Source organism: Ahaetulla prasina, chromosome 5 (genome assembly GCF_028640845.1).
Source record: "Ahaetulla prasina isolate Xishuangbanna chromosome 5, ASM2864084v1, whole genome shotgun sequence".
NCBI lineage: Eukaryota > Metazoa > Chordata > Lepidosauria > Squamata > Colubridae > Ahaetulla > Ahaetulla prasina.
This window is the reverse complement of record NC_080543.1, coordinates 122,134,409-122,156,682: the sequence shown is the minus strand read 5'-3', so window position 1 is coordinate 122,156,682 and position 22,274 is coordinate 122,134,409. Positions and strand designations below refer to the sequence as shown.

The 22,274-nt window shown below is 42.8% G+C and overlaps 1 protein-coding gene across 4 annotated transcripts in view; it reads right to left on the bottom strand.

The window, feature by feature from the left end:
* The window catches only part of TBC1D4 (TBC1 domain family member 4), a 145,011-nt gene that overhangs the window by 13,267 nt on the left and 109,470 nt on the right, over nt 1-22,274 (bottom strand). For 2 of the 4 annotated variants that reach the window (XM_058186687.1, XM_058186688.1), the window contains 3 exons: nt 20,229-20,389; nt 14,207-14,416; nt 2,181-2,339 (listed from right to left, as the gene is read on the bottom strand). In XM_058186687.1, coding sequence (XP_058042670.1) covers nt 2,181-2,339; nt 14,207-14,416; nt 20,229-20,389 — 530 coding nt within the window. Of the gene's footprint in view, nt 1-2,180; nt 2,340-14,206; nt 14,417-17,522; nt 17,684-20,228; nt 20,390-22,274 lie in introns of all 4 variants that reach the window. The other 2 variants (XM_058186685.1, XM_058186686.1) reach the window with 1 other exon arrangement.

Sequence of the window (22,274 nt, the reverse complement as noted above, 5' to 3'; positions counted from 1 at the left end):
AAAGGTCAGCAGTTCAGCGATTCGAATCCCTAGAGCCATGTAACAGAGTGAGTTCCCGTTACTTGCCCCAGCTTCTGCCAACCTAGCAGTTCAAAAGCACGTAAAAAATGCAAGTAGAAAAATAGGGACCAGTTTGGTGGGAAGGTAACAGCGTTCCATGTGCCTTCGGCATTTAGTCATGCCGGCCACAATGACCACGGAATTGTCATCGGACAGTGCTGGGTCTTTGGCTTAGGAACGGAGATGAGTACCGCCCCCTAGAGTCGGGAATGACTAGCACATATCTGTGAGGAGAACCTTTACCTTAAGTCCATTGCAGGAGTGAAATGCTCTTGGTTTGGACCGGATAACCTCATTTTCGCTGAAGACGTACCTATTATTCTGAGCAGGACTGGCTTGATAGGGGTTTTTAATTCTTTTTTAAATGGGGTTATTTTATATTTAAATTTAGGCCACATTGAATAAGTTTTTTAAATAGTTTTTACTGCAATATATTGTATTGTTTTTACTTGGCTGTTCACCGCCCTGAGTCTTCGGAGAAGGGCAGGATATAAATGTAAATAAAAAAAAACAAAACTGAAAGTATCTGGCAGCAGTGAAGCTATTTCTGAATTTAAGAAAATAAGTGTTGCCTTTGATTGGCTTTGAGCGTTAAGCCGGGCTGGATTTTATAAGGATGGTGGGTAGAAGGAAGAGGGAATCCACCAGGTTATATATATATATAGTTGCACCACTGGAGAAATGCAAGAAAAGTATCTCAGGAGAAGGAACAAACACACCCTGTTCGCAAACACCCACCCGCAAATACACAAACTCAACCTGGAGGTGCTCCTGAAGCATCAAGAATTGACCTCCAATCAAGGACATATTTCCTTTTTTCTTCCCTCAATGACTAAATCAAAACTCAATGCTGTAATCATCACTGATTAACTAAAGCACCAGGCAGTGGATGAGATTTTGAGATGCAGCAACATTTTTATGTAATGTTTCTCTCCTGCATGGGTGCCATTTCCCTTGAAGATGCCAAGCCTTGCTTGTGACCCCCTTGCCTTTTTCCCAGGCACTAAGTCTGTTGGGACTTAGGGGATGCGGTGGCTCAGTGACAAAGACACTGAGCTTGTCGATCAGAGGGGTCGGCAGTTCAGTGATTCGAATCCCTAGAATCCCTACGTAACAGAGTGAGTTCCCGTTACTTGTCTCAGCTTCTGCCAACCTAGCAGTTCGAAAGCAAGTAAAAAATGCAAGTAGAAAACATAGGGACCAGTTTGGTGGGAAGGTAACAGCATTCCATGCGCCTTCGGCATTTAGTCATGCCGGCCACAATGACCACAGAATTGTCATCGGACAGAGCTGGGTCTTCGGCTTAGGAATGGAGATGAGCACCGCCCCCTAGAGTCGGGAATGACTAGCACATATCTGTGAGGTCCATTTACCTTAAGTCCATTGCAGGAGTGAAATGCTCTTGGTTTGGACCGGATAACCTCATTTTCGCTGAAGACGTACCTATTATTCTGAGCAGGACTGGCTTGATAGGGGTTTTTAATTCTTTTTTAAATGGGGTTATTTTATATTATGTATTTTATATTTAAATTTAGGCCACATTGAATAAGTTTTTTAAATAGTTTTTATTGTAATATATTGTATTGTTTTTACTTGGCTGTTCACCGCCCTGAGTCCTTCGGGAGAAGGGCGGTATAAAAATTAAAATATTATTATTATTATTATTATTATTATTATTATTATTATTATTATTATTATTATTATTATTATTATTATTATTATTATTATTATTATTTGGTAGCGATAGCGGCGGGTGTTTCAGAGAATCGGTAGCAAAAATCTCTGCCCACCCACCCACCCAGCTGAGCTGCACGATCATTAGAGGTTGTTGGTTTTTTTTTTTACTTTTAAAAGCATTTTTTCTTCGGCCCAAAAAATGCTTTTAAAAGTTAAAAAAAAAAGCCTCTGATGATCTCGCGGCTCAGCTGGGATAATCAGAGGCTTTTAAAAGCATTTTTTTACAACTTCTTCGGCCTAAGAGGTTGTAGAAAAATGCTTTTAAAAGTAAAAAAAGTTGATCACGCCCACCCAGTCACATTACCCCACCACCAAGCCACACCCACAGAACCTGTAGTAACAAATTTTACATTTCACTCCAGTCCATTGGGCTCAGAACTTACCATCTTTCAGGGTGGTATGAATGTCTTCCACATCACATCTGATCTTGGCTCTGCAGTTCAACAGTTTCTTGTCCCAGATGTTAATGACATCCTTCTGACAGGTTCCAACTTCCTCATAGTCCAGCTTAATTTTCCTGGATTGGAGCTCATCTCTGCTCGCTGCAAGAGAGAAGACCCACGAAGCGTCTTCAGATAAGCAGCTACCTTCATTATGTTTGGATTTTTATTTATTTTATTTATTTATTTTATTTGTCACAACATTATATATAAGCATAAGCATGAAATAACTATATAAGCATATATATAAGTATAAGTATGTAATAACAATATGAAACTGAATACAACCAAAGGGAACATTAGGGCAGGAACGGTAGGCACGTTTGTGCTCTTATGCACGCCCCTTACAGACCTCTTAGGAATGGGGTGAGGTCAATAGTAGATAGTTTCTGGTTGAAGCTTTGGGGATTTTGGGAAGAGACCACAGAGTCAGGTAGTGCATTCCAGGCATTAACAACTCTGTTTCTGAAGTCATATTTTCTGCAATCAAGATTGGAGCGGTTCACATTAAGCTTAAATCTATTGTGTACTCATGTATTGTTGTGATTAAAGCTGAAGTAATCTTCAACAGGAAGGATGTTGTAACAGATGATTCTATGAGTTAAGCTCAGGTCATGTCAAAGGCGGCGGACTTCTAAATTTTCTAAATCCAGGATTTCAAGTCTGGTGGCATAAGGTATTTTGTTGGAATCAGAGGAGTGGAGAACTCTTCTTGTAAAATATTTCTGGACACGCTCAATTGTATTAATGTCCGAAATGAGGTATGGGTTCCAGACAGGCGAGTTGTATTCAAGAAGTGGTCTAGCAAATGTTTTATATGCTCTGGTTAGTAGTGTAGTGCTCCTGGAGAAGAAGCTATGCAAGATTGAGTTTACAACTCTTAAAGCCTTTTTTGCAATGTAGTTGCAGTGGGCTTTGGCTTAGGAATGGAGATGAGCACCGCCCCCTAGAGTCGGGAATGACTAGCACATATCTGTGAGGTCCATTTACCTTAAGTCCATTGCAGGAGTGAAATGCTCTTGGTTTGGACCGGATCGCCTCATTTTCGCCGCGAGCTGAAGACGTACCTATTCTTCCGAGCAGGACTGGCTTGATAGGGGTTTTTAATTCATTTTTAAATGGGGTTATTTTATATTATGTATTTCATATTTAAATTTAGGCCACATTGAATAAGTTTTTTAAATAGTTTTATCCTGGACATAAACTGTTTCAACTCCTACCTCAAACGACGCTATAGAGCACTGCACACCAGAACAACTAGACACAAGAACAGTTTTTATTAAGGCCATTATTTGCTAAACAAATGATCCTCAACACTGTCAGACTATTTCAGAGAATCGGTAGCAAAAATCTCTGCCACCCACCCACCCAGCTGAGCTGCACGATCATTAGAGGTTGTTGGTTTTTTTTTTACTTTTAAAAGCATTTTTTCTTCGGCCCAAAAAATGCTTTTAAAAGTTAAAAAAAAGCCTCTGATGATCTCACAGCTCAGCTGGGATCATCAGAGGCTTTTAAAAGCATTTTTTTACAACTTCTTCGGCCTAAGAGGTTGTAGAAAAAAATGCTTTTAAAAGTAAAAAAAAAAAAAAGTTGATCACGCCCACCCAGTCACATTACCCCACCACCAAGCCACACCCACAGAACCGATAGTAACAAATTGTACATTTCATCCCTGGTCCATTGGGCTCAGAACTTACCATCTTTCAGGGTGGTATGAATGTCTTCCACATCACATCTGATCTTGGCTCTGCAGTTCAACAGTTTCTTGTCCCAGATGTTAATGACATCCTTCTGACAGGTTCCCACTTCATCATAGTCCAGCTTAATTTTCCTGGATTGGAGCTCATCTCTGCTCGCTGCAAGAGAGAAGACCCACGAAGCGTCTTCAGATAAGCAGCTAGCTTCACCATGTTTGGATTTTTATTTATTTTATTTATTTATTTTATTTGTCACAACATTATATATAAGCATAAGCATGAAATAACTATATAAGCATATATATAAGCGTAAGTATGTAATAACAATATGAAACTGAATACAACCAAAGGGAACATTAGGGCAGGGATGGTAGGCACGTTGGTGCTCTTATGCACACCCCTTACAGACCTCTTAGGAATGGGGTGAGGTCAATAGTAGATAGTTTCTGGTTAAAGCTTTGGGGATTTTGGAAAGAGACCACAGAGTCTGGTAGTGCATTCCAGGCATTAACAACTCTGTTTCTGAAGTCATATTTTCTGCAATCAAGATTGGAGCGGTTCACATTAAGCTTAAATCTATTGTGTACTCATGTATTGTTGTGATTAAAGCTGAAGTAATCTTCAACAGGAAGGATGTTGTAACAGATGATTCTATGAGTTAAGCTCAGGTCATGTCAAAGGCGGCGGACTTCTAAATTTTCTAAATCCAGGATTTCAAGTCTGGTGGCATAAGATATTTTGTTGGAATCAGAGGAGTGGAGAACTCTTCTTGTAAAATATTTCTGGACACGCTCAATTGTATTAATGTCCGAAATGAGGTATGGGTTCCAGACAGGCGAGTTGTATTCAAGAAGTGGTCTAGCAAACGTTTTATATGCTCTGGTTAGTAGTGTAGTGTTTCTGGAGAAGAAGCTACGCAAGATTGAGTTTACAACTCTTAAAGCCTTTTTTGCAATGTAGTTGCAGTGGGCTTTGGTACTTAGATCGTTTGATATGAAAACTCCAAGGTTTTTAACAGGGTGGGGGTCATTTATAAGGTAGTATCCATCGAGTTTGTATTTAGTGTTCAGATTCAGATTACACTGGATCCCAGAGGCACCAACCACAAGAGAGATCCCATTCAATGATTCAGTCCACAGGTAAGCACAGCTTTTTGTACTAGGCAGTACACATTGAAGCCTTCCCACAATCCAGTTCTTCAACTAACATTTATATTACCGTATTTTTCGAACTATAAGAGGTACTTTTTTCCCTTCTAAAAGAGGCTGAAAATTTGGGTGCGTCTTATACTCCGAATGTAGTTTTTTTTTTTTGAAGCTTTTTTCCAGCCATAACGAGGCGCTAGTGAGTCTAGCGAGCGATCTCCGTGTTAAGCCTTTTTTCAGTGAAGTGATTTTCCATGCTTTGTCTGCTCCCTCCAACTCTCAGCTGTGAAGCTTTTTTTCAGCCCTTATGAGGCACTAGCAAGTGATGTCCGTGGTTTGCCTGCTTTTCTCATTGCTTCTCTCTCCAAAGATCAGTTGTGCTTTAGAAGCTGTTTTTTATCCCCAAGCAGAGGATAAAACCCAGCAAACTAATGTGCTGAAGCTGACCAGACTAAGGACGCTAGCAAGATGAATACCTGGTAGGCAGATTTTTTTCCCCCTTTTTTCCTCCCTAAAAACTAACCTGTGTCTTATACTCCAGTGCGTCTTATACTCCGAAAAATATGGTAAATAGCAAAAGATGGTCTTCCTAGGCTGGATCAGCTATTTCTTCCACTCAAAAATCAGCCTAACGTTCACAGCTTACTACAGTAGTGGCCAAAATTGTGGAACCCTTTTGGGAAAAGTGTTTTTTTCTAAAACTAGCAAATAACACTACTTTCTTTTTTGGAGTAGTACCATAAAATTATATATCAATGGAAAGATAATTTAATCAAGAATGTAATGCAATAACTTTTATGAAGGATTTGCTATTAGAATAGCAGTTACAGTATAAAAAAGAAAAGTGAAACACATAGAAAAAAATGAGATATACAAAAATGATCACCATGTCAGTTAATACTTAGTTGGGTAACCTTTAGCATGAATTACAGCCTTAGAATGTCTTCTCATGGAGGGAACCAAGTCTTTTAGTTCTGCAGCTGTTATAATGTGAAACCAAGATTGAATGATTGCTTCTATTAACTGGATTTTATTGCTGGGTCGCTTCTGACTAACAGGTTTCTTTAGTCGGCTCCCTAGATTTTCAATTGGATGAAGATCTGGGCTATTCCCAGGCCATTCTAGCAGTGGAATATGATTATCTTGAAACTCCAAAAAAAAGAGAGAGAGAGAAGAAGAAGTGGTGTTATTAGCCATCAAACCTCAAAAATACACTTTTCCCAATAGGTTTCTACAATTTTGGCCACTACTGTAGGTTTGGTTTAATTTCTGTCCAATTCTGTCTAATGTGAGCTTTGGTTTAATTTCTGTCCACATGTAAACAGATTTTGCCACCCCTGTGAGAGATGTTCCTATCTCAGTGTTCATCATTCAAGTCCCAGCAAGTCACAAAGAAGAAGGAACAGACAGACAGACACACACAGACACACAACATTTTCAGGACAAAATGGCTGTTTCCTCCACAATTCACAATGTCAGTCCCAACTGTCACTTGCAACTGACATAGTCAGTGTGAACTGAGTATAATACTCTCAACAGCAATTTAAAAAGGAAGTATGCAGCTCCTCCTGTGCCTGATTTCACTACTATTTACCGTATTTTTTGGACTATAAGATGCACATTTTTCCTCCCCCAAAAAGAGGGTGAAAATCTGAGTGCGTCTTATACTCTGAATGTAGCCCTGTCCAGCTTCTCAAATGGAGGTTTCAGACGCTGAAAAAAGCATCAGAAACTAAGCTTCAGAAAAGAAGCCTCCAAACAGAGCTTCAGAGGCTTTTTTTCTGAAGCTGTTTCAGAGGCTTTCAGGGGCAGAAAAAAGTTTTTTCTGAAACAGAGTTTCAGAAGTTTCAGAGGCAGAAAAAAAGCAAAAAGAAAAAAGAAAAGCAAAAAAAAGCAAGGCACAGAGCTCACAACCAAGGAACCTGTTGCTAAAATTTACCTCTTGGAACAGCTGATTGGGGGTATTCCGGGAGGCCAATCACCTGCCAATCAAGCTTTTTTCTTATTTTCCTCCCCAAAAACTAAGGTGCGTCTTATACTCTGAAAAATTTCAGGCTTTACACTGATATGGTTAATAAGGAACAATCCATAAAATCTAAGATATAACAGCAGCCATTTAGTAACTGCACAGCAGAGAGTGATTTCTGATCTACTCTTAACCAGGGTTATGCCTAAGTTTAACAACATTGCAACAACCCTTTCTGAAGCAGGCAAACTGGATTAATTTATCCAGAATCGAATCTTCATTCAGGGCAGCAGGGGTGTCTTTATTGTCTTCTTTTACATTTCTACCCACCATTTTTGCACTCCCCTTTTTTCTCAGGTTTAATTCCTCAAGGGGCCTTCAGGACAATGGCCACGTGCTTCATATTTGCATGACAAAAAATTAACCGAGGTGCAACTAGCGGAGTTACTACACAATCAAAAATGGCAGAGCGGGCCTTTTGGAGTGGGTGGGTGGGCTGGGGGAAATGGATTTTGCTTTATCCTTCTGTTCAAGTTCACTTTTTATGGCTACATCTAATTGAGAGGTCCAGTAGCAGGAGTGAGGATGAGCACCAGAGGTGGTATTCAGCAGGTTCTGACCAGTTCTGCAGAACTGTTAGCGGGAATTTTGAGTAGTTCTGCGAACTGGTAAATACTACCTCTGTCTGGCCTGCCCCATCTATTCTGTGCCTCCCAATTCCCAGCTGATTGGGAGGAAATGGGGATTTTGCAGTAACCTTCCCCTGGAATTGGGAGGGAATGGCGATTTTACAGTATCCTTCCCCGCCACGCCCACCAAGCCACACCCACAGAACCGGTAGTAAGAAATTTTGAAAGCCACCACTGATCTTCATGTATGAATCTAACAGCAATGGCGACCATCAGTTTCCTCCTTCCTCTTGATGAGCTGCACCAGGAGCCGTTTGGCATGGCAGATAGAGGGAGGCATTGCTGGGAGATCGTGTGTGGGTCATAGCTGCGTGCTCATTCAGGTTTCCTGAGAGTCTGAATTTCTATAACCCGTGAGCTAACGTGGATGTACTTTTAAGTTTTGCTTGTGGGGGCGCTTTATATTCGTTTATAGGACTCACTGTTTGAGCAGCTTGCTATCTGTGTTATGGACTAATTGGCCATTGCCTGGGGAATTAATCTGGCCTTGCTCGTACTGACTTTGGTTGGGACAGTTCTAAAGCCGGGTAAAAAGAACTACTGGGAGGAAAGACTAATAAAACACTCCATAAACCACACCGACGTGTGAGTGTGAGTGAGTGGGGGCAACACACTTACCTTCTGTAAAACAAAGCTTCCTTCAAACTCCTCGATAGCATTAGGAAGAACAGGAAGTGTTAAAAGTTGGTTAATCGATTTCATTAAGGTGGATAATGTTACAGAAGAAAAGCAGAGATGGGGGAAATTAGGAGAAAAGCAACTTCCAGCTACAGAAACTTTGTTGTTTTCCCTCTACAGCCCTTGGGTTTGTCCTGCACAGTTGTTGCTAAGGAAACAGCCCCGCCAGCCATCAACAAGAAGCTGAAATACCCAGGAGTCAAAATTTCACTCAGCCAGAATTCCCAGCGCCCCTCTTGGTTATTTTCTCATTTTCCCCCTTTCACATTCATCACGGGGGAAGAAAATAAATGGCTTCATGCTTTTTAGTTCATAATGCCTGCCGATTAGAACACTCTTCATTCTCCGAATGTATTCTCTGCTTTATTTCCCCCGGACCTCCCTCGACATCAGTTAAATGGTATATCACCCAAATGGTCTTATGCATCACCCAGGCGTTCAAGCGAGATATTAAAGGAGAAATAAAAGGAAACGCCGACCTCTGCAACATAGGGGATGCCAGAGATGCTACAATCAACTTGGCTGGGCAGGCAGGAGAGGTAGGAACTACACTTAGGCTAGTGCAAGATCCAAAGTGGGACTGTTGTGGCCCGCCAACGGCCAGCAGAGCTGGCAGCAGATTACGACAGTAAGGAGGTTGGGGAGGAACATGAGCCAGTCCTGGAGTCTGGGGAAGGCTCTGATGAGGGCTCTATGTCGAAGGCAGAGAGGGGGCCAGGGCCGGATACCAGTTATCAGCTGCCTTCAGAGTCAGACATCAGTGAGGCAGATGAACAGCTGCAGCCTGTTCCCAGTGTGGGCGTGTGCAGAGTTGCCAGATGAAGGGAACAGCTAAAGAACAAAGGTCGACTTGGGAGTAAGGCTACAGGTGGATGATGAATGGCCCCTCCCAGAGGGAATAAAAGAGGAACGAAAGGGGAGTGGCATTTGCAGGGGACAATTAGTTCCCCTAATTGGATTGTGACTCTCCGAGTCTCCTTGCCAAGTTTGAAGATATTGGCCTGGCAGCTCTCCAAGCCAGATAAGGTCTGTGGCTGTAAATTCTCCCTTGAAAGACTTTGCTGAAGGTGAATGAGAGGAATTCACTGTTTGTTTAATAAAAGGGGTTTTGTCAGGACAAGGATTCCGTTTCGTGCTTTTTGGGGAAGCTTTGGCCAGAACAGGGACTTTGACATTATCCCATGGTCAGGCTGGGCATGTGCTTGGGCCTGTGCTGAAGCACAACTTCTCCAGAAGAACCAATTTGGACTCTGCCTTCTGGGAACATTCTGGGAAAGGTCACACTCCCATCTGTTCCCTGGGCGGGCTGGCGAGAGTTCAGAGCCCTGCAGTCATTCTGCTTCCATCTCCATCAGAGGTGGGTTTCAGCAGGTTCTGACCAATTCTGAAAAACTGGTAGCGGAAATTTTGAAAGCCACCACTGATCTTCATGTATGAATCTAACAGCAATGGCGACCATCAGTTTTCTCCACCGATGCTTCAGATTGTTGACACAACTCGATAAGAGATCTTTAAAAATGAACAATCAACCTGCCAAGCACCTGAATGCGCAGGTGTAGAGTGTTTCTATGGGCAAACACCGGCACAGGCTGAAATGGGACAACTCACCGACGCCAACTCGCTGTGGCCAATTCGCCATGGCCAACTAGCTGCGGGACCACTCGCAATGGGCAATTCACCCCGAGACAACTTGCCGCGAGACCATTCAACAAATCAATTTAACGATTTACAATAATATAAAAAACGATTTTGACTGTTGTCATTCACATTTCCCTTTGCCCCCTCCGTTTGCATCCTTCTTTCAATGATTCTAGGTTACTCTTTCTTTGATATTAGTGTTGACTCTTGTCCGCAGCAAGTTGTCCTGCGGTAAGTTGGCCGTGGCGAGTTGGCTGTCCCATACAGGCAGAAGTGGGGAAGCAGTGAAGCCATGCGTCTTCCTGCGATGTTTCCTTTGAACGACTCCTCTGACTCTTCGAGGGAGAATGAGATCATTTTTGGCATCTCGGGAATTACTGATCCTGAACTGCCAGCCAAACAGGCTTCAGCTTGGGACAGCTTGCAGGCCAGTGAAGAAGAGGGGGAGGAGCTGCCAGCTGTAGTAGATCTCATAGCACACAGGGCAGAGAAATGGAGGTCTGCCAGATTGCTTGGGGAAAGGCCCAGCTCCTCTTGATGAGCTGCACCAGGAGCCGTTTGGCATGGCAGATAGAGGGAGGCATTGCTGGGAGATCGTGTGTGGGTCATAGCTGCGTGCTCATTCAGGTTTCCTGAGAGTCTGAATTTCTATAACCCGTGAGCTAACGTGGATGTACTTTTAAGTTTTGCTTGTGGGGGCGCTTTATATTCGTTTATAGGACTCACTGTTTGAGCAGCTTGCTATCTGTGTTATGGACTAATTGGCCATTGCCTGGGGAATTAATCTGGGCTTGCTCGTACTGGCTTTGGTTGGGACAGTTCTAAAGCCGGGTAAAAAGAACTACTGGGAGGAAAGACTAATAAAACACTCCATAAACCACACCGACGTGTGAGTGTGAGTGAGTGGGGGCAACACACTTACCTTCTGTAAAACAAAGCTTCCTTCAAACTCCTCGATAGCATTAGGAAGAACAGGAAGTGTTAAAAGTTGGTTAATCGATTTCATTAAGGTGGATAATGTTACAGAAGAAAAGCAGAGATGGGGGAAATTAGGAGAAAAGCAACTTCCAGCTACAGAAACTTTGTTGTTTTCCCTCTACAGCCCTTGGGTTTGTCCTGCACAGTTGTTGCTAAGGAAACAGCCCCGCCAGCCATCAACAAGAAGCTGAAATACCCAGGAGTCAAAATTTCACTCAGCCAGAATTCCCAGCGCCCCTCTTGGTTATTTTCTCATTTTCCCCCTTTCACATTCATCACGGGGGAAGAAAATAAATGGCTTCATGCTTTTTAGTTCATAATGCCTGCCGATTAGAACACTCTTCATTCTCCGAATGTATTCTCTGCTTTATTTCCCCCGGACCTCCCTCGACATCAGTTAAATGGTATATCACCCAAATGGTCTTATGCATCACCCAGGCGTTCAAGCGAGATATTAAAGGAGAAATAAAAGGAAACGCCGACCTCTGCAACATAGGGGATGCCAGAGATGCTACAATCAACTTGGCTGGGCAGGCAGGAGAGGTAGGAACTACACTTAGGCTAGTGCAAGATCCAAAGTGGGACTGTTGTGGCCCGCCAACGGCCAGCAGAGCTGGCAGCAGATTACGACAGTAAGGAGGTTGGGGAGGAACATGAGCCAGTCCTGGAGTCTGGGGAAGGCTCTGATGAGGGCTCTATGTCGAAGGCAGAGAGGGGGCCAGGGCCGGATACCAGTTATCAGCTGCCTTCAGAGTCAGACATCAGTGAGGCAGATGAACAGCTGCAGCCTGTTCCCAGTGTGGGCGTGTGCAGAGTTGCCAGATGAAGGGAACAGCTAAAGAACAAAGGTCGACTTGGGAGTAAGGCTACAGGTGGATGATGAATGGCCCCTCCCAGAGGGAATAAAAGAGGAACGAAAGGGGAGTGGCATTTGCAGGGGACAATTAGTTCCCCTAATTGGATTGTGACTCTCCGAGTCTCCTTGTCAAGTTTGAAGATATTGGCCTGGCAGCTCTCCAAGCCAGATAAGGTCTGTGGCTGTAAATTCTCCCTTGAAAGACTTTGCTGAAGGTGAATGAGAGGAATTCACTGTTTGTTTAATAAAAGGGGTTTTGTCAGGACAAGGATTCCGTTTCGTGCTTTTTGGGGAAGCTTTGGCCAGAACAGGGACTTTGACATTATCCCATGGTCAGGCTGGGCATGTGCTTGGGCCTGTGCTGAAGCACAACTTCTCCAGAAGAACCAATTTGGACTCTGCCTTCTGGGAACATTCTGGGAAAGGTCACACTCCCATCTGTTCCCTGGGCGGGCTGGCGAGAGTTCAGAGCCCTGCAGTCATTCTGCTTCCATCTCCATCAGAGGTGGGTTTCAGCAGGTTCTGACCAGTTCTGAAAAACTGGTAGCGGAAATTTTGAATAGTTTGGAGAACCGGCAGTAAAAATTCTGACTGGCCCTGCCCCCATCTATTCTCTGCCTCCCAATCAGTCCCAGCTGATTGGTAGGAAATGGGGATTTTGTAGTAACCTTCCCCTGGATTGGGGAGGGAATGGAGATTTTACAGTATCCTTCCCCCGCCGCACCCACCAAGCCACACCCACAGAACCGGTAGTAAGAAATTTTGAAACCCACCACTGATCTTCATGTATGAATCTAACAGCAATGGCGACCATCAGTTTCCTCCTTCCTCTTGATGACCAAAGTCTAACTTATAATGAACAGATGAAGCAGCTCTAAACCAGAGTTTCCCTGCTGGGGGTGGGAATGGGACCAGGGTGCAGACAGGGAGTTTCTGGAGACCATGTCCTAAGGATGGTCAACCTGTATGTGCCAACAAATGTTCTTGATATCTCCTCACTTCATTCTAAGCCCGTGATGACGAACCTTTGACATTCCCACGTGCCGGCCTGCGTACCGGAAGTGGCACGCGAAACCATCCCACAAGGTATGCGCAGCCCCGCTGGCATTTGCGCGCGCGGGAGCACCGATAACTGGAAGAGCAATGGTCCATTGTGCATGCGCGAGCCAGCACCCAAGCACCCGGATACTGGCATGAAGCACGCCTGATGAACAGCTGGCCATCGCGCATGCACGCAATGTCAACCCGGAAGTTCGGGTACCGGCCTTCGTGTGCTGGAACACCACTCTTCCGGGTTCCGCCGCTCCCATGCGTTCGACAGCCAGCTGACCGGCGTGCATGTGATCACAGGAACGCGGAAGAGGAGCCTGTGAGGCCATGCATTCTTCACGGGACAGTTTCGCGTGCTGCTTCCGGCACGCATGCCATGGGTTCACCGACAATGTTCTACACAAAGGAGGTTAAGAAACCTGACCAGAGGTTCTTCCCATCATCGCTCAACAATAGGGGCCGGGATAGCTCAGGCAATAGAGAAGCCTGTTATTAGAACACAAAGCCTGCAATTACTGCAGGTTCGAGCCCGGCCCAAGGTTGACTCAGCCTTCCACCCTTTATAAGGTAGGTAAAATGAGGACCCAGATTGTTGGGGGGGCAATAAGTTGACTTTGTAAAAAATATGCAAATAGAATGAGACTATTGCCTTATACATTGTAAGCCGCCCTGAGTCTTCGGAGAAGGGCGGGGTATAAATGTAAAAAAAAAACAAAAAAACATCTTTGGACAGAGAAGATTAAGGGCTGTCCTCAAATCACATGGCTGCTAGAACTGGGTTTCCTGTCCCTGAAGGAATAAAGAACACCTAAAGCTGCCTCTGATACCTTCTTGTGCTTGGCACTGATGGCAAAGACCAGCAAAGCAGCCACAAGGACCTCTTCTGCCCAGGCTGACGTGCCCACCAGTAAACGAAACATCTGATCCACTGAACCATGTTTAGAAATTGTTGTAGGAGGAAGAAACAAGCAAATTGGCTGGGTTTAGAAGGAAGGAAGGAAGGAAGGAAAGAAGGGAATAAATAACAGGGGAAGACTTTTTTCTTGAACAGAAATATAATTAAGAGGCAATAGGAAACCAAAAGTTAATTTTGAGGTGCAGAATTCCTATAGAGAGATTACACCCAGACATACCCAACCACTATGGTAAAATGGCAAGATGGGTTTGTGATTCTTGTAACTACTTCAAAAAAAAAAAAAGACACTGGAAAGGCCCCAGGAAGTCCTCCATCCCTCTTGGGACCCCCCTGGATAGCTTATGGCCTGCACCAACCTTCCAGTTTCTGGTTTTCCTTCTCCATCCGAAGGAGAAGGATCTGCTGGTGGATTGCTTTTCTCCACAGGCTTTGCAGCTCCTCCGAGTTCTTTTTCTCTCCGGTCTGGTCTTGGACATCCTCATTTTGCAAGATGGAAACCAGGGGCACTTCATCAAAAGACGGTGGAAGTGGGGATAATGGCAGCAGTTCTTTTTCATCACAGCCATCTGGGAAGAAGCATTTGGTTAACCCTGAATTCAGTAAATGCTATCCAGTATCTGTACTTGAGGCCTGCTTTAAGGAAACGCAGCCCAACCCTAATTGTGTATTTTTGATGGTGCCCTATCTACGTTACCTCTGTGTTACCCTTCCCCCATCCCACCCCCTCGACCTACAAATGGTTGGTGGCGAACCCTTCAGAGACCCTGGAACAAACACCTGTTGTGTCTCGTCCGATCTCACCACAGCTGGGGCCTTCTTATCTGCTTCCGAACACGGAGGAATGTCCTAGTATGCCTCCCGGCCCCAGCCCTGGCTCCATGCCCAGACAGGCTGAAGAGGAGGAAGTATCTCCAGCCCCCAGCTCTGGCTCCATGCCCAGGCAAACGGAGCAACTAGACCCCTCCCCCTCCTCCACAGCATGTGAGCCTGAGGGAGGTCAATTGCCAACAGCTGCAGACTGGTGTGACCCTCGCATCAGAAGACTTGATAGACGGAGGCAACAGAAGGAAGGGAGGGGCAGGCCTGGATAAGTGCTGAGTCATGGAGCCACACCCCATGGCCTATATAAAGGACCTGCTTTCTGGCAGTCTCTGAGTCAGGCAAAGTCTGAACATATCTTGCTGAAGTCACTTTCTGGTCTCCTGCCTGCCCTGAGGACTTTGCTAGGACTTTGGCAGAGCTGCAGAGGCACGCCTGATTCGGATTTCCCTGACCCGGCCGTCAGCGGAGGAGTGAGGTACGACAACACCTTTTGCAATTTTGGTTTGTGCTGCAAAGTTCCTAACGCAGCGCAACCTCAGGTTCAACCTTATAAGCGAGGTGGTGGCAGATGACGGCCCTTTTATGACATGTGGACTTCAACTCCCAGAATTCCTGAGTGAGCTCAGGAAATCTGGGAGTTGAAGTCCACAAGTCATAAAAGAAACCAGGGTTCCCCACCTCTGCTATATCCCAAGCCAGAAACTGATGTACTTGAAAGGCAAACCAGCAAAACCCTCACCCTTTTCTGGTTTTTGAGTTTTGTACCTCATCTAATTTTAGTATTGACCATGTTATTGTAAGCCAACCAGAGTCATGCTGGGATGGTAGGTAGGTAGGTAGGTAGGTAGATAGACAGACAGAGAGAGAGAGAGACAGACAGGATATATAGATGATAGATAGAGGGAGAGGGAGGGAGGGAGGGAGGGAGGGGGAGGGGGAGAGAGAGAGAGAGAGAGAAAGAAAGAAAGAAAACTGTATTCTGTTCAGAAAATAAAACCAAGAAAGAACACTTATTATTCTTGGATTTCAGATTCTATTATTTTAGATTTATTCTGCTGTTTTGACCTCTTTTCCTTGCCATGTAGTGCTGGGTCAGCAAGAATGTGTCATTCTCTCACCTTTGGTACCCCAATGAATACAGATATAGCATATAGGCGACACCTTTTAACACCAAACAGCACTCATTACATACTGGATGAAAAGCGATCCTTACTTAAACCAACAGATCCCATCAACAGTACAAAAAAGGGCTTTTATAACTCTCTGCCTAAACAGCTCCCAAGCAGGATCTTCTATTTATCATCAATCAGGCTTTGAAGTGGTTGGAAATAAAAGGAAACCGCCCAAACTTCTCACTCCTGGCCAAGGGCCCTTCAGAGGTATGAGCTTATGGGAGACACAGGACCAAATTAGGAGGGCCTTTCAGCTTTGCTGGCTGGGGAATTCTGAAAGTTGAAGTCCACCAGGCTTAAAGTTGCCAAGGTTGGAGACCCCTGCTTTACATTTTGGCAAGAAATATACTCTGTTTCTCTGAAAATAAGACCCAACCAGAAAATAAGTCCTAGCATGATTTTTCCAGGATACTCATAATATAAGCCCTACCCCCAAAATAAGCCCCAGTTAAGATTGTCAACCAGATGGATGCATTTAGTACTGTATTTTCCCCCAAATAAGACCTAACCAGAAAATAAGCCCTAATGCATCTTTTGGTGCAAAAATTAATATAAGACCCAGTCTTATTTTCAGGGAAACACGGTAGAAGAAGCATTAATCCTTTTTCTGAGGGTGAATCCAGAAGTAAATCTAAGTTTAGCTGGTGCTCACAAGCTTCCTGCAAAAAATTAAAGCCAAATCAACTCCAGGTGCATTAAGCAGGTATTGTAAGCAGAAATCAGAATATTGATATCACACCTGGAAGAATTTTAGCGTGTGCTGGACTTTATTAGGGAAATACCAGAGCTGCAGAGACACGACTCTCTGTCTGGTCCTTAATTTAGAAGCTACTCAAAACTTTACATTAATGATTGGCGAGAAAAGCATCTTGAGAAAAAGAAAACATTGCAGTCTTGAAAGTTGGATTTACATTTCAACTTCTTCCCTCTCCTTTGTGATATTTGATGACTGGCACAGAATTGAATTGATTTAATCTAGATTCTCCACCTTGGCAACTTTAAGCGGTGTGAACTTCAACTCCCAGAATTCCCCAGCCAGAGTAAAGTACACAAAGCTTAAAAGTTGCCAAGGTGGAGAAACACTGATCTAGATTACTGTTAGGGATTGTAAACTCCCAAATGGATTTTGAAATTTTCATTTTTTAAATTTTAAGTTCAACCAGTCCTAAAGCTCATCATCTTTCTCATTTTCAAGGAATGTGAAAACACAGGAAGAGAAATTATGCGTTGCTGATCAATAGGCTTATATCTATCCGTTCTTGAAACCTGGGCATTGCCTACAAAGCTTTTTGGAAGCTGAAAGTTTACATCACCTGCAAACAAACTGGCATTACAGTATTATGGGAGAAAGAAACCACCCCTCATAACTTCACTTTGGTATTGACTAAATGGTCATCTCAGTCAGTCATATACTCAGGTTGACGGCTTACACGAAGGCAACCAGATACTCCACATCCTGGAGGCCATCTAATGAAAGAACACTTTGGGATAGGGGCTTTTTCAAGAGTCCAGTTGCCTCTTGAAAAAGCACCTTTGGGACAACCATGACCTGGATGACTGAGAATCCCCACAGACACTTTGGAACCTAGATGTGAATCTCTAAGAGATGCCTATCTTTAAAAGAGAAAAGGCAACCCAATTTCATGGCCTGAATCATTTTCTCCGAGTAGACACGGACCTTGAAGCTGCATGGCCGAAGGAGACTTCTTCATGGGTGATGCCACCCTTAGGAAGATCCTCTGCCGCCAGGAGATCCGACGAGGTGCCAGGGTGAGACCACCAGCATTTAGAGAGTCGCTGCTGCACACTGAGGAAGTCCTCTTCCTTTTCTCCACATCGCTGCAGGAAGGACCAGGAGGGGAAAAAAACACAACACAGGTCACTAAAAACAGCCCTTCTTGTGAACACTGAGCTGAGGCCCATCCAAAGCCAGCATTTATACACCCCCATTCGGTCACAAGGATCAGGGGCAGCCCAGAGATTCCATGAGAGACCTGGTATCACTTCAACCCAAGGACACCTCCATGGCACATCACAACCACAAGAAAAACTTAATGTCAACTTGCAAAGCCTGCTCTCGAGTTGCCGTAGGCAAGGGGGATGGGAAACCAATGAAGCAACACAACAGCCAAAGACAGGAGCGCATTCCAGATATATCTTTCTCAAGGTTGTCTCCTGAGGTTACCTACAGTGGCCTAAGGGGAGTGAACTTTACAACCCACGAAATTGCCCCGTTGGCAAATGTGATTGATGACATACCCTGGGGGCACAGTTGGAACCCTGACACCTGCTTCCTTGCCTTCTTCACAGCCAAAGAGACCTTTCCTTTTTTTTCAGTTCTTACTACAATTTCGTGTCCTTGAACTAAACCCACCCTCCAACCCAGGATTTGATTTTTCAGTACTGGAGCTAAAACAGGTTCCATAAATAGGCCTCAAACCAAAACTAAAAAAGGAAGTAATCTTAAAAAAAAACCTAATTGAGTTAAAAAGGAGGAGGAATACATGAGTTTGAGACACAATCTTTTGAGCATTTTTTGTTTATAAAGTAAGCTGCACTGAAGCAAAAAAGAAAAAAGAAAGAAAGAATCCCCTTTTGGAATTGGTTTCCTCCTACTCAACTGTGGGAAGTGTCTGAACAGACCAGCTTTAACACTTTTGCGGCTCTTTCCATAAAGCAAAACACATTTGTGTTTACTTGTAAAATGTGAGAGTGACGGTGCTCCCTAACAAAGGCTATGAAAGCTGAGCTGAGAAACATAAACATTTCAAAACCCCCAGAGAAGCCATCAGGGCTGGAGATGGAAGAGATTCAAGGACTTTCCTCTATGGTGCTCTTGGGAGAACTTTTCCGAAGGCCGTTTTCTTTTTTTTCCTCCCTCAAGGGAAAGGCTGGACATGGATAAATAGATGGTTAAAAATAAAGCAATTAACTCTGGCTGAACTGCCATCTTTAAAAATCTGTCTCTCCTGCAGTTACAATCATTTGAAGTCCACCAGGCTTAAAGTTGCCAAGGTTGGAGACCCCTGCTTTACATTTTGGCAAGAAATATACCCTGTTTCCCTGAAAATAAGACCCAACCAGAAAATAAGTCCTAGCATGATTTTTCCAGGATGCTCATAATATAAGCCCTACCCCCAAAATAAGCCCCAGTTAAGATTGTCAACCAGATAGATGCATTTAGTACTGTATTTTCCCCCAAATAAGACCTAACCAGAAAATAAGCCCTAATGCATCTTTTGGTGCAAAAATTAATATAAGACCCAGTCTTATTTTCAGGGAAACACGGTAGAAGAAGCATTAATCCTTTTTCCGAGTGTGAATCCAGAAGTAAATCTAAGTTTAGCTGGTGCTCACAAGCCTCCTGCAAAAAATTAAAGCCAAATCAACTCCAGGTGCATTCAAGCAGGTATTGTAAGCAGAAATCAGAATATTGATATCACACCTGGAAGAATTTTAGCGTGTGCTGGACTTTATTAGGGAAATACCAGAGCTGCAGAGACATGACTCTCTGTCTGGTCCTTAATTTAGAAGCTACTCAAAACTTTACATTAATGATTGGCAAGAAAAGCATCTTGAGAAAAAGAAAACATCGCAGTCTTGAAAGCTGGATTTACATTTCAACTTCTTCCCTCTCCTTTGAGATACTTGATGACTGGCACAGAATTGAATTGATTTAATCTAGATTCTCCACCTGGGCAACTTTAAGCGGTGTGAACTTCAACTCCCAGAATTCCCCAGCCAGAGTAAAGTACACAAAGCTTAAAAGTTGCCAAGGTGGAGAAACACAGATCTAGATTACTGTTAGGGTTTGTAAACTCCCAAATGGATTTTGAAATTTTCATTTTTGAAATTTTAAGTTCAACCAGTCCTAAAGCTCATCATCTTTCTCATTTTCAAGGAATGTGAAAACACAGGAAGAGAAATTGTGCGTTGCTGATCAATAGGCTTATGTCTATCCGTTCTTGAAACCTGGGCATTGCCTACAAAGCTTTTTGGAAGCTGAAAGTTTACATCACCTGCAAACAAACTGGCATTACAGTATTATGGGAGAAAGAAACCACCCCTCATAACTTCACTTTGATATTGACTAAATGGTCATCTCAGTCAGTCATATACTCAGGTTGACGGCTTACACGAAGGCAACCAGATACTCCACATCCTGGAGGCCATCTAATGAAAGAACACTTTGGGATAGGTGCTTTTTCAAGAGTCCAGTTGCCTCTTGAAAAAACACCTTTGGGACAACCATGACCTGGATGACTGAGAATCCCCACAGACACTTTGGAACCTAGATGTGAATCTCTAAGAGATGCCTATCTTTAAAAGAGAAAAGGCAACCCAATTTCATGGCCTGAATCATTTTCTCCGAGTAGACACGGACCTTGAAGCTGCATGGCCGAAGGAGACTTCTTCATGGGTGATGCCACCCTTAGGAAGATCCTCTGCCGCCAGGAGATCCGACGGGGGGCCAGGGTGAGACCACCAGCATTTAGAGAGTCGCTGCTGCACACTGAGGAAGTCCTCTTCCTTTTCTCCACATCGCTGCAGGAAGGACCAGGAGGGGAAAAAAACACAACACAGGTCACTAAAAACAGCCCTTCTTGTGAACACTGAGCTGAGGCCCATCCAAAGCCAGCATTTATACACCCCCATTCGGTCACAAGGATCAGGGGCAGCCCAGAGATTCCATGAGAGACCTGGTATCACTTCAACCCAAGGACACCTCCAATGGCACATCACAACCACAAGAAAAACTTAATGTCTCGTACCAGCTTCTAATTTTATCTCTTCAGTTAATATTCCATTCACCTTCACTCTTGCACTGCTCTTTTGGTATAATTTTGAAATAACATGTATAAACTTATTACCAAAGCCTAAAGCCTCCACAATTACTTTAATTGTTTCCCATTGTACAGAATCAAAAGCTTTAAAAATATCCAATGATACTATACCAATTTTATCACCATTATATTCAGCTACATCTATAATATTTAATACTCTTCTAACAATATCACTCATGTATCTACCCTTCACAAAGCCTACTTGATTATAACTTATATATCTATCTATAAATCTATTTAATCTATTACTTATAATAGCAGTAAATATCTTTGCATCCTGATTAATTAAAGAAATGGGCCGATAGGACTCAATCCTTTCTAAATCTTTATCTGGTTTAGGAATTAGGGATATCACCGTTCTATTCCATGACGAAGGTACTTCCCCACCATGTAATATTCCATTGAATAATTTTTGCAATCTTGGTATTATTAATTCTTTAAATTCTTTATAAAACTCAACAGGTAATCCATCCTCACCTGGAGCTTTCCCTAATTTTAATTTTTGTATTATTCCATTAATCTCATCTTGTGTTATATCTTCTTCCATCAATTCCTTATATGTTTGATCAATTTTCACCACATACTTTTCTAAATAGCTTTGCAATTTTCCCGATTAATTGGTTTCTTTGAATATAGATTCTGAAAAAATTTCTAACCACTTCACATTTCTCTAATTTTTTATAACATCTTATACCTCTATCATCTATCAAAACTCCAATTTCTCTCTTCTCTCTTTTATCTTTCGCCATCTTTGCCAATAATTTAGAATTTCTATTACTAAATTCAAAAAAATTCCTATTTAAAAATCTCAGATTTCTTTTTACTAACTCTGTATCTTCTTCTATCATTTTATTTCTTAACATATTAAGCTCCTGAAGAATTTTTTTCTTTAGTAAGCAAAATTGATTTTCCAATTCTTTAATCTGATTTTATCTCTTTCCATTTTAATTTTATAATTTTATATTTCCTACTTGATAATTTAATACTCTCCTCTAAACACCGCTTTCATCGCATCCCAAACAATTTCAAATTTAACCTCCCCGTTATCATTTAATCTCCAACTTTCCTCCAATTTTTTAAGTATCCATTTTTTATCCTTTTCATTTTTATACAATTTCTCGTCATATCTCCAATAGCTTCTTTTTTTCTCAAAATTAAAATCTAAGTCCACCATAACTTCTGCATGATCAGAATCTTTAAAAATTCCCACATCTACCTTATCCACATTATTCAACAAATCTTTAGAAAGAAAAATATAATCAATTCTAGAATATGTATTATATATCTTAGAAAAAAAAGTGTATACTCTCTCAATTCCTTTAACCTCTCTCCACACATCAACCACGCCATTTCGAAGCATCCACATATTTAAAATCCCCATTTTATTTGCTCCTCCACAGCGGGTGGGATTAGTACTATCTATTTTATCTCTGATTAAATTAAAATCCCCAGCCACAATTACTTTCCCTACACTTTCATTCTCCAAAATTTTTGTTATTTTTCAAGAAATTCTCTTTGTTTTCATTCGGTAAATATAAATTAACAAGTGTCACTTTTTCCTCATTAAGATATCCAACAATTATTAC